We start from the raw sequence: 12703 nt of genomic DNA, 5'->3' as shown, positions 1-12703 counted from the left end.
TTTATGGAGCTTGGGATTCACCTTCCTTCTCATTCTGTAGGTAAGGAACAGGTCTGGAATACTGTTATTTGATTAAGGTTAAAGTCTAGTTAGTCAGGCAGATAGGATCAGGACACTGTAAGACTTTCCATTATATACCACAATCCTCAAAAAAGAGCCTGAAATACCAGACTTTGCTACCCAGAGCACTTAGATACGCCAGAGGTTAAATCAACTACTTGTAAGAAGTAAAATGACCCACCTTAAGCCTTGGCCTTTGCTATAAAGTAATTCCTAGGTGAGTCCAACAAAGATGTTATAAGGGGCCCCTTGAGAGGCAAAGAGCCTTTCAACGCTATAGTCAGATTTCTTTGTTTGGATTCATAAATTATGGGCAAGTGATTTCAACCAGGGCATACTATGTGTGGGGTCCTAATATAGTGTTACTGGTCATAGCATGAATATTATTTATAAATTTTATACTCTTCAGTACCAGCATTATTTGAAAGAAAAATTCAAACTTGGTTCACAATGAATCTGAAATAAAATAGGGTAGGAAAAGCTGGAATTGTAGCTGTTTAAAAATTTTAAAAGGCAGGTTTAAATAGATTACCGAGAGATCAGTTATTATAACATGTTGAAAAAAAAACCTGTCTCAAGAAGTTTTAACTCTTTTTTTTTTTAATATATTTTATTGATATTTTACAGAGAGGAAAGGAGAGGGATAGAGAGCTAGAAACATCGATGAGAGAGAAACATCGATCAGCTGCCTCCTGCACACCTCCCACTGGGGATGTGCCCGCAACCAAGGTACATGCCCTTGACCAGAATCGAACCTGGGACCCTTCAGTCCGCAGGCCAACGCTCTATCCACTGAGCCAAACCGGTTTCGGCAGGAAGTTTTAACTCTTGTCATAGTTAAAACAAATTGCTAAAATGATGGCATTCTTTTTTAATCTTAAAGAGCTTAACTTACCCATCTGTGAAATAGAAATGGTAGATTTTCCTATCATATCTTAAGATAAGTGATAATACACCATTTTATTGGCAACCTGTTAGAAAAAGCTCTCTTATAAAGAGCACAGTAAAATAATAGTAAATAACATTGGTAATTTAAAATTATAAAATATAAAATCAAATAAGAGCATGGACTCAAACAGATGTTTGTACATCAATGTTCATAACGACATTGTTCACAATAGTCAAAAGGTAGAAACACCTAAATGTCCATTGCCAGGTAAATGGCTAAACAAAATGTGGTTTAAACATACAATGAATATTATTCTGCCTCAAAAAGGAATGAAATTTTGATATACACTACGTCATGGATGAACCTTGAAAGTATTACACTCAGAAAAACAAATATTGTAAGATTCTGCTTATATGAGAGAGCTAGAAGAGTCCAATTCATAGAGGCAGAAAGTAGAATGATGGTTACCAAGGGCTGGGAGAGGGGAAATGGGAAGCTATTGTTTAATGGGTATGAAAGTTTCAGTTTGGGATGATTAAAAAGTTGAGATGCATAGTAGTGATGGTTAAATAAACAGGTGAATGTACTTAATGCCACTAAATTGTATACTTAAAAGTGGTTAATGGTATGTATACCATACCACAATAACAAAATATATCTAATGAGAAATACTAAGTGGCAAGTTCTTTTATGATCTTGGCCCATAAGACACATGTTCAAAAAAAAATATACAACAAAAAAGTAGTATCAGCCACAGCCTTAGAAATATTAATATTTCTAATATACACCATCAAACAAAAAGACTTGGGTTCATCAACTCAAAGCCATTTATCCTGTGTGTTCATTACTAAGATAATTAATGTTCACCATTAAATCAAACTATGAATACTGCATTTACATTAAGCACACGTTCCAACCAACCAGAGAGACAGACAGAAATGGAAGCAGTGGAATTGTGTCAACACACTGACACAGCAACCATCTGTTGACATCACTGTCCTCTGAATCCAAGGGACCAAAATCATGTGGTAGGGCTGGGAGCTTCACCTTAGCTGTGAAGCCCTACTTTCATGTCATAGGGCACTTCTGGAAGGAAGCTCTGTAACGGCCAGCTCTAAGTACTTGCAGATTTCCTACTAGTCCTACCAGGAAGTCATTCTTGTGTCTCACCTGCATGAGTTCCTGTTATGAGGCCAGGGGGCTGGTGAGTTGAAATCCAGTTCCAGGGAGTGATGTCATATTGATTGAGCTATGATCCTGGTGACCTGTTCCCCATCCTGGTGTTGTTGCAGCCCTTCAGCTGGGGTTCGGGTTATAAGGGGACCAAAAAGGAAAAAGGGGGAGTAGGATAAGAGAAGAAGGAAAAATGCTTGCACATTTCCTTTGTTTCACTAAAGCATTTTCTGCTTCCATTTAATTTGATGGGAGGACCTGGCCAATGGCAGATGGCAGATGCTCTTGGAATAGGGGTGGGCTCTCACACATATCTCAAAAATACAAAGGGTAAAACATACAGAAAGCTTTCATTATTTCTGGTAACTACTAACTTGGAAATAGTGACTTATTTTCTTTTCTTTTAATAAAGTTAAAAAAACATGCATTAACACTTTTAAAACATTTGTAAGTTGTAAACAATGCATAACCACAGGACCTATCTTAGCAACATAAAGAAAAAATACAAATGTTTGGAGATGTTCAAATACTCTGATTCTTTCTACACAATGTCAAGTAGATTAGGAGGTCAAATCTGGAAATCCTGTCACTGTAAGTAATAAAATAGGATTGCCATTCAATTCCATTTAGATGAGATCCTTTGGTTCTTAGCATACCAAGTCAAAAACTAAAATGAAGTCAAGCATAAGACAGAGAAATTGCTAACTTTCAATATGAATGGAAGAGAAGCCTTTCTTTAAAAAAAAAAATTAAGCAATGAAATGAAAGACAGACTTAAATTTTTACCACATTTATTTCACATCATGATTTCTTAGTCCTTATTAAGTTGATACAATTTGGGGACATAAATACTCCCTCTTCCCTTTTTTGTTGCATATGTGTTAGTAGGGGTAGGAAGAACAGAATATTAGAGAATAGGCCAGGGAAGTGAAAAGATAGTCAGAGAGAAGAGAGTGTTTATATGAATCCTTCCATAAGCAGTACCAACCAACCAAGTACAAACTTGATCCCATGAAGTGTTTTCTTTCCATGTGGACTTCTGAAAGCATGAAACAATCTGGGATCATATGCAACATATATTAATTATATAGCATGGTGGTGCAAGTTTCCTATCAGACATGATGAGTATATTCTTTTTTCTCTCACTTTTTAATCTCCACAGATGACATTATTCACGAAGCACTTTTTATATATTATTCAACAAATATTAATTTGGTCATATAAACCAATCTTAGTTAGCAGAAAGCGTGGTTAGCTGCCATGTAAAGGTTCTCCTTTCAAGTAACACTTGATTGTACACTTGGAGTTTCACACCAGAGGAAGTTCTTGATGGGCATTCCTTTCAGTTGGGTTTACGACTCATCTGCAACACTTAAGTGTCAATACAAAAAGATCACACCTTCGTTAAAGATTTGTACAAAACAACCTCTTGCAAATGTACCGATATCTTGTCCAGCTTGTAAGGAATTGTTCTCTTTTAGCCTTTTTATCCTCCATTTCCTCGAAAGGTCTTTATCCCAATACTTTGGTGCTTCCAAAGTGACCGAGGCTACGCTGCCTCTGTGCTGGGAATGCCTGCCCAGAGAAGATCAAAATGCATGCAGAGAACCTGCATTATGTTCATCTCATCAGTTCTGCCCAATCCACAGGAGTAAAAAATGGGTGCGATTTGATATCTTCAACACCAGCCACTCCAGCACCAAGACGCTCCACAGGATTGAACTGCAAGAGCTAAGAAAGAGGATTTAGTGACCAACAGGAATCCAATGAGTAAATTAAAGGAAAACAAAATATATGAAAGGAAAGTACTTGTAAATTCAATCCCAGCAACAAATGAATAGCCAATTGACTATCTTTTCTTGAAAGGGGGCTGTGTCTAACATCACTCTAGTGGTGGCTTTTCAACTGATTTGAAACACGACCTTGAGTGGCTCACTTTATTTCTCTCATCCTCATAGTTATACTTGTGAATTTCCAATTCCAAAAGTACAGTGAGACATTATTTTGATATTACACCAAATTCTGAGAGGTCCAGTTACTCCTTTCGTGATTTGAAAGTTTGGGCGGCACAGTAAGTCTTTCAACCCCTAGTGGATTATATGTGTACTGGGTCTAAACTTTACCTAAAGTCTAAGTTAATAGTATTATATGCAACGGAATTGTTGAGTGTGGGAAAATACGAGTAGTCATATATAATTATTGTAGACCATAGGCATGCTGGAAGAATGTGTTTTGAGACACTCACACATCCTCAAATATTTGTCTCAACACCTTTACCAAGGAATAATTTATATAGCATAAAACTAACCTATTATAAGTGTACAATTCAATGATTCTTAGTAAAGTTAGAGTTGTGCAATTGTTACTACTATTCAGTTTTAGAACACTTTGATCACCCTAAAAAGTTTCTTCATGCTGTTTACAGTTAATCCTCACTTCTATCCCCAGCCCTAGGCAACCACTGATCTGTTTTCTGTCTGTAAACCCGGCCTTTGTGGATATTTCATGTAAATGGAATCATAAAATACGTTGTCTTTTGCAGCTGCTTTCTTTCACTTTGCATAATATTTTTGAGAGTCATCCATGTTGTAGCAGGTATCAATAATCCATTCCCTTTATTTCTGAACAGTATTCCACTGTTGGCTGTAACACGTTTTGTTAATCTAGTCATCAGGTTAATGGACATGTGACTTTCCAGGTTGAGGTCAATGAATACAATTGCTGTTAACATTTGTGTATATGTCTCCTTGTGGACTTTCATTTCTCTTATGGACACTCCTAGACGTGCAATCACAGAGTCATGTGGTAAGTTCATGTTTAGCTTTTCCTGCCAAACTTTTCTAAAGTAATTATACCATTTTATATTCCCACCAGTTTCTCTACATCCTTACCAATAATTCCTAGCATCTATCATTTTTATTATAGCCCTTCTAGTGGGTATTAGTGGTATCTTATTATGGGTTTAATTTGTATTCCCTAATGACTAGTGATAGTATTTTTCATGTCCTTATTAGCATTTCATATAGCTTCCCTGGTAAGTCTTTGTCCATTTTTATATTGAGTTGTGTGCTTGTTGAGTTTTTAAAAGTTCTTTATACATTCTGAATACAAGTCCACTAACAGTTATATGATTTGCAAATATTTTCTCCCAGTGTGGCTTGTCTCTTCCTTTTCTTACTAATGTCCTCAAGTATAAAAGTTTTTTTATTTTAATGAAGCCCACATTATCAATTTTTCTTTTTGTTATCATGTCTAATAACTCTTTTCCTAATCCAAGGTTATAAAGATTTTCCAGTTTTCTTCTACAATTTTTATAGTTTGAGCTCCCATAGGTCTATGAGCTATTTTGAGTTAATTTTTACATATGATATGAAGGGTCTTAGTTCATTTTGGTTTTACATGTGAATATTTTATTTTCCCAGCACCATTTGTTGAAAAGACCTTTTCACCATCAAATTATCTTCGCATCTTTAGTGAAAATCAACTGACAATCATGCATGGGTTTATTTCTGAATTCTCAATTTCATTCCATTGATTTATATGCCTGTCTTTGCTCTAATAACATAATACGTAATTACTGTGGCTTTATACTGACTGGAAATCAGGTAGTATGAGTCCTCCAACTCCGTTCTCTTTAAGATTATTTTGCAGCTTTGCGCAGTGGCAGTATCATAGCCAATGAGGTTTATCCAAGGCGTGATTATTGCTAATTGAAAACTTAAAAAAAAAAAAAGATTATTTTGGATAGTCTAGGTCCCTTGCCTTTTCAAGTACATTTTGGAGTCAGCTGAAGGTTTCCTAATTTTGCTGATCTTTTCAATGAACCAACTTATAAATACCTTGATTTTTCTCTTATTTTTCTCTTTTCTATTTCATTGATTTCTGCTTCCTTTCTTCTGCTTGCTTTAGGTGTACTTTTATAGTTTTTGCTTCTAAAGGTGCAAGGTATGATTTTTACTTGAGATCTTCTTTTCTGACATAGGTGTTTAAAGCCATAAAGTTTCCTCAAAAACTAATTTAGCTGCATCCTATAAATTTTTATATATTGTACATTTGTATTTGCTTCATTAAGAACATTTCCCAGCTTCTCTTGGGAATTTTACCTTTGACTCATAGGTTATATGAGTATAGGTGTGTTGTTTAATTTCCAAATATTTTTAAAATGTTTTTATTGATTTTAGAGAGCAAGAGAGAGGGAGAGATAGAGACATCAATGATGAGAGAGAATCACTGATAGGCTGACTCCTGCACGGTCCACACTGGGAATCGAGTCCACAACCATGCATATGCCCTGACTGGGAATCAAACCATGACCTCCTGGTTATTGGTCAACGCTCAACCACTGAGCCACACCAGCCCAGCATAAAATATCAAATATTGGTAAAAATTAACTATGACTATCACATATTTTTTAATATTTCAGAAAAATGTAAATTCTTTGTTACAATTGGCTTGTCCACCCTCATTCTTTCTAAAGCATGACCTCATTATGAAATTCCAAAAGAGGTTCATATTACCATTTTACTAAAGTCAATTTACTTAGTTCATGGATTCTTCTATAAATTTGCAAGTATAAATCTATAGGCAAGAGTATAATTGTTTTACTCATGACTATCTTGTTTATTCTGCCATTTTAAATACTATACCAGGCCACAAGAGAGATCATGCAAAGATTACATTACTTAAGAGAATATGTCAACCAGTGGCAAATCCAAGATAATCTTTCAACTGACAAAGCAACTGTGTCATAGTTAACCAAATGTAGACTGTAAAGTACTAACATACATGTTCTGAGGGTTCGTAAAATATAAGTATCTTCTTTAAAAACTGCATTTACTATGTTTACTTTAGTACCATTGCCTTGACTAAGATGACTGAACCATGGATTTTATGAAAGCTAGGAAGAAAGCAAGAAGGCGACAGACCAAAGAGGGGAAATCTCCCCAAAGCAGAATAATTATTTCCATATAAATCATTCTGTGGGTTTTTTTTAAATGGCCTCTATGACCTGTGAGGTAGTGGAAGAGGAAAGTCAAAGTGACAAATGGCTAATCATGCCAAGAGACCCCTCTTCCCTTTCCTGATGATGTTTCCCCGACCTGAGTGGTAGTTTCCTTAGGCAGGCAATGACAGAATGCTGATTTACGATATAAGCGGTTAAGTATCCGCATTTGGGGATTTAACATACCTTAAGCCTAGACTCCTTTACAACTCCTTTATAATTTCTAATAAAAATGGGAGCAACAGACCTTTATAAATTAATGTGGGGAATTCTATTCTAGATGTTATACAGGGTGGGGGAAAAGTAGGTTTATAGTTGTGAGTAGGTAAAACATAGTTTATTCTTGTATTATTAGTTATTAATTATTGCATTATTTTCCATAGAACTGTAAACCTACTTTTGCCCACACTGTATAATAATGACTACTTCTTTAAGGAAGAGAAACAAAAATTGGCAGTTGCTAGCCTTCTTTAAATTATTTACAAAAAAACCTCACTTTAAATTTACCTTTTTGTGCCACAACAAATAAGATGAAATCAAATGAGTAACTGTCCTTTTCCCATTGAAATGAAATGTTTTATATATCTTTGCATTATCTCTTAGTTCTTTTGCAAAATGCTTAAGGTATTCTCATCTCAGTGTTTCCAACCTGATCATGTTGCTTTATATTTTCAGGATCTTCATGAAGTACAGTTCTAATTCTTTCACTCTTCTGTACAAAAATCTCATGATTGTTTTTTTTTTCTAAATTAAATACTATCACTCTACCAGGTGATCATGATAATAGAACCCCATGAGAGAATCCCAACTTATCTTTCCACACTCATAACTATTTTCATCCCTCCACTTTAGATAAACCAAATTGAGTCTTTCAGACTTTTTTCTTTATTTATTCCACCTAGCTACTTCTCTCACATCCCACCTTGTCATGCTGAAAACCTAAGGCTCCACAAAAATAACACCCACTACACGAAATGTTCCTAATACTACCACTGTATCAACAATAACCCCTCTGTATTTTCACTTGCCAAAGTATTCTTTCAACCTGTTTGGCAGCCTTTATCACATCCATCTGGGATACAGATTTTTATGTCTTCTTACCTTTACAGCTTACAGCACTATGCCTTGCCTACATTTGTTGAATGGAACCGAAGTCACTCTTCAAGAGGATACTAGGTATTTCTCTTTTTAATATGTTATATTAGCCCTTCCTCCCCTTTTAAAAATTTTTATTTTCCCTGATTAAAAAAAATTCATGTTTCATTAAACAAAAACTTTAGTTCTTATGTTTTTCAAATAGCCTTTCCCTCTGTATTTTTCATAGAAGTGCACAGATCCCAGGCCTAACAGTTATTGCTGATTTGCTGTGAGCCTATCGTACCACAACACTGACAACCCTGTGTACTCACCAAATCCATTATTCAAAACTAGAGGAGCATTTTAAATGTAGGGAATCAATTTAAGAAGCTCACCAGAGTTTCAAGCCTACCTCTGGGATACTAAACTTTAATTATCAACTATCTCTTTCTTCAAAGCCACCAAAAAATGCACTGACACCAATGCCCAAGTTCCATCTAACTGGGCAAGATTTCTAACACCACTTTTCCCCTATGCAACCTGAGGAGCCCATTTCTAAGTTTATAAATATGAATTAAAGATTGAAAATAGCTATTCATATACAGTTACAAAATGTAATAGCAAAAATAGAGCAGCTCCAAACAAGCTAAACGCAATACTTAAAAAGTTACACCTACATAAATACACTGAGTGGCCAGATTATTATGATCTCTGAACGCATAATAATCTGGCCACTCAGTGTATATTCTATATAACAAAAGGCTAATATGCAAATTGTCCCCTCGACTAGGAGTTCAACCAGCAGGCAGGCCGGCCAACCGCCCATGTCACCTCCCCCTGGCCAGGCTGGCCGGACCCCACTCATGCATGAATTCATGCACCAGGCCTCTAATATATATATAATAATACACACACACACACACACACACACACACACACACACACACACACACACTGAATGGCCAGATTATTATGCGTTCAGAGATCATAATAATCTGGCCACTCAGTGTATATAGCTAGAGGCCCCATACACGAAATTCATGCACAGGTAGGGTCCCTAGCGGCTGCTAGCTGCAGACCGGGGCCTTCCTTCATTCTGCACCACCCCCTAGCGGTCAGCACACATCATAGTGAGCAATCAAACTCCCAGTCAGTCAAATTCCCGGGGATACACTTTGCATATTAGGCTTATATAGAGAGAGAGATTGACTAAATATTAGCCTAGATTTTTGAGAAAAAAAAATTAATACCAATAAGCTCACCAATACTTAAATAGCAGAAACCTGAAAATACACAGTACTAGTTCTGAATTTGCAATCAGTAATGGGTCTTTCTTGCCCAAAATTAATTTCTTTAAGGTTTTGGAGCTGCAGGCTCTGCTAATTTGCACATCTGACATTCTTGGCCAATAGGTCAATTAAATTACCTGTTGAATGAGTGAGCGAGCCTCTTCAGAGACACATTCTGGCATGTTCAAAGTAGTGTGAGTAGTTATTCCTGCTGGATGGCACTCAACCAGAGTCTGAAACAATCAATCAGGTACACTTCTTACCCAGGATTTATGGACAGCGAATACAGAGAACTCAGCAATAGTCTTAACTGGAGGTGTAGCAATCAGCAGTGCCACCTAAGCAGTTTAGGACAAGGGCTCTAAGCCTACAGAACTTCTAACTGGAATGAAGGCAATCAGATAAATCACATCATAAGCTTATGCTTCTAGCCCTTTTATCTTAGTTATAACATGGCTCATAAGTAGAAGAGCTTATATTTATACATAAAAACTAAAAAGGGACTTCAGATAACTCTAAAAAATTTTAATGTATTAAAAACCTTCAAAATTAAATACATACATGGCACATTATGGTTTAAATGTATGTATAGGTGATTTGTAAATTCCACAATTATCTTGGGAATTCAGTATTAGCTACATATTTAAGGTAGAGGATTACTTATAAAACTACTGGTGGACTGGTGCACGAAATTCGTGCACGGGGGGTGGGGGGTGTTCCTCAGCCCGGCCTGCACCCTCTCCAAACTGGGACCCCTCGAAGGATGTCCTACTGCCAGTTTACAGGGATCGGGCCTAAACCAGCAGTTGGACATCCCTCTCACAATCCGCGACTGCTGGATCCAGCCGCTCACCTGCCTGCCTGCCTGCCTGATTGCCCCTAACCACTCTGCCTGCCAGCCTGCTCACCCCAACTGCTCCCTACTGCCAGCCTGCTTGCCCCCAAATGCCCCCCCGCCAGTCAGATCACCCCCAACTGCCCCCCCGCCAGCCAGATCACCCCCAACTGCCCCCCCTGCTGGCCTGCTCGCCCCCACCTTCCCTCCCTGCTGGCCTGCTCACTCCAAACTGCCCCCCCCCGCTGTCCTGATAACCTCCAACTGACCCCCACTGATAGCCTGCTCACCCCCCACGTCCCCTGCCATCCCATCCTGGCCTGATCACCCCCCCCCCCCCAGCGCGACCCAAGGTCCCAGCCCCTCCTTTTGTTCTTTTTCTTTTTTTTTTTTTCAGCGCCTCATTGAGTGGAGGCCAGGGCCAGCTGGAAGCAAGTATCTAGGATTTATTTATCTTCTATAATTGGAACTTTGTAGCCTTGAGCAGAGGCCAGGGCGGATGGGAAGCTTGGCTTCCTACATCGCCAAGGGCAACCCAAGCCTCCTGCTCAGCTCCAGCTCGGTGGCCACCACCATTTTTGTTGGGATTTATTTATCTTCTATAATTGAAACTTTGTAGCCTTGAACAGAGGCCAGGGCCAGCCAGGAAGCTTGGCTTCTTCCATTGCCAGGGCAACCCTAGCCTCCTGCTTGCTCCAGCTCCGTGGCCAGCCACCATCTTGGTTGGGTTAATTTGCATAGTCACTCCTGATTGGCTGGTGGGCGTGGCTTGTGGGTGTAGCGGAGTGATGGTTAATTTGCATGTTTCTCTTTTATTAGTGTAGATGACTGTTCATTTCCTCTGTTTTCTTCCCAGGAGGCAATCTGCACAGTACTCTATTTAAGTATACTAACCTCAAATATCTTACTTAAAAAAGTATACTAACCTCAAATATCTTACTTAAAAGTTATTGATCAGAGAGAGCATAAATTCTGTCCTAAAGCTAGAACAGATAGGAAAAATTTACAGTATTGAGAAAAAAGAGGTTACCGTTCATATCTACATTAATTTTCTTTAAAATGAGAATTCCCTCCTGATTTCAGATAAAATGTTTAAAACATCCAAAGAATTCTAAAACATCCTGATATGAACCTTACAGATTTAACTCTACTTAAAAGTGAATCATAGAAAATAAAGAGAAAAAATGTTTAGTTTTATATCTTACTGACATTGTGACATACAGAATTTTACCATCGATTTATTCAGTGCAATACAACTCTATTTTTTTAAAATCTGAAATCTTGATAAATTTACTGCATATAGTATCTCAAAGTTTTTCTTACCTTGTCTCTGATCTAAAAATTACAGACAAAGGCTAAATGGTCTCAATTTGAAATCAAGGTAGCATCTGGGTAAACTTATTAAGCATCCAGGTCACTGCTTACCTTGCCAGTGAGAAGTTCAAAGAGGACAGCACCCAAACTCCACCAATCACAGGCTTCAGTTTCTTCAGCGATTGCTCCAACCTCTAAACACACCAAAAAAGGTTGATATTAAAATTCCAAAGGTCAATTAAACTTTCAAAATTAACATGTATTAGCAAGGTGATCTTTTTAATGCTGAGAGAGCAAATACTAAATACTACTGGGCTTTCAAAATCCCTGAAAGTTACTTATCCCTTTGATCACCTACTGTGGTTGCATTTTTTTTTTTTTTGATGCAGTCATATGTTAAATGAAGACATTTTTTCTTTAGTTGATAGAGGGACACCTTCAAGATACTATACTTAAAAGTTACATGAATATACTATATCAGCATTTTGCTTAATTTTCAAATTTGAGAAAGTGTAGTCAACTCTACCTAAGAGGTCATATTTTTATTTAAAAACAAAGACTCTACATTCAGAAGGAACTGTAAAAATCATTTAAAGCAGTATTAATTATCCTTGCACAGAATAGAAACCAGAGAGGTGACACGCCTTGTCCAATGTCACATAGTAAATCAGTAACAGAACTAAGACCTAGTTCATAGTATAATACTTCTCCTATATAATGGTTTTCAACTAAAGGAGGAACATGTGCAATGGAGATTTACCCACTTCGTTATTACAAATACAGAGAGATATGTTGTTTTAAGCCACAACTGAAACTATTGGCTAAGATAAGAGATTTTAGAGTGTCTACAAATTATAATTTTATCTGTGTTAACCCCTCTCTCATCAGCACAAGTTCCTTAAATATAATAGGAATTCTCAGGTGTCATCTTTCAGGTTTCTCCACAAATGAAAAACTCCTCATTTCACCATTTCTGAGGCTTTTAGCCCTTAAGTCATGTTTGATGTATTTTTACCCTTTCCTAATGACATTCAATTAGTTGCAAAGCCATACACACATACACA

General features: G+C 37.2%; 1 protein-coding gene across 3 annotated transcripts in view; it reads right to left on the bottom strand.

Annotated features, from left to right (window-relative positions):
- Positions 1-662: 662 nt before the first annotated feature.
- RPS6KC1 (ribosomal protein S6 kinase C1) overlaps positions 663-12703 on the bottom strand; it is a 134936-nt gene continuing 122895 nt past the window's right edge. For all 3 annotated transcript variants that reach the window (XM_080647944.1, XM_080647945.1, XM_080647946.1), the window contains 3 exons: positions 11751-11833; positions 9628-9723; positions 663-3853 (listed from right to left, as the gene is read on the bottom strand). In XM_080647944.1, the coding sequence (XP_080504070.1) occupies positions 3743-3853; positions 9628-9723; positions 11751-11833 (290 nt within the window). In that variant the 3' untranslated portion in view covers positions 663-3742. The remainder of the gene's footprint in view (positions 3854-9627; positions 9724-11750; positions 11834-12703) is intronic.

The sequence above is a fragment of the Plecotus auritus genome (genome assembly GCF_963455305.1).
Source record: "Plecotus auritus genome assembly, chromosome: 12".
NCBI lineage: Eukaryota > Metazoa > Chordata > Mammalia > Chiroptera > Vespertilionidae > Plecotus > Plecotus auritus.
This window is presented reverse-complemented; position numbering and strand designations above follow the sequence as displayed.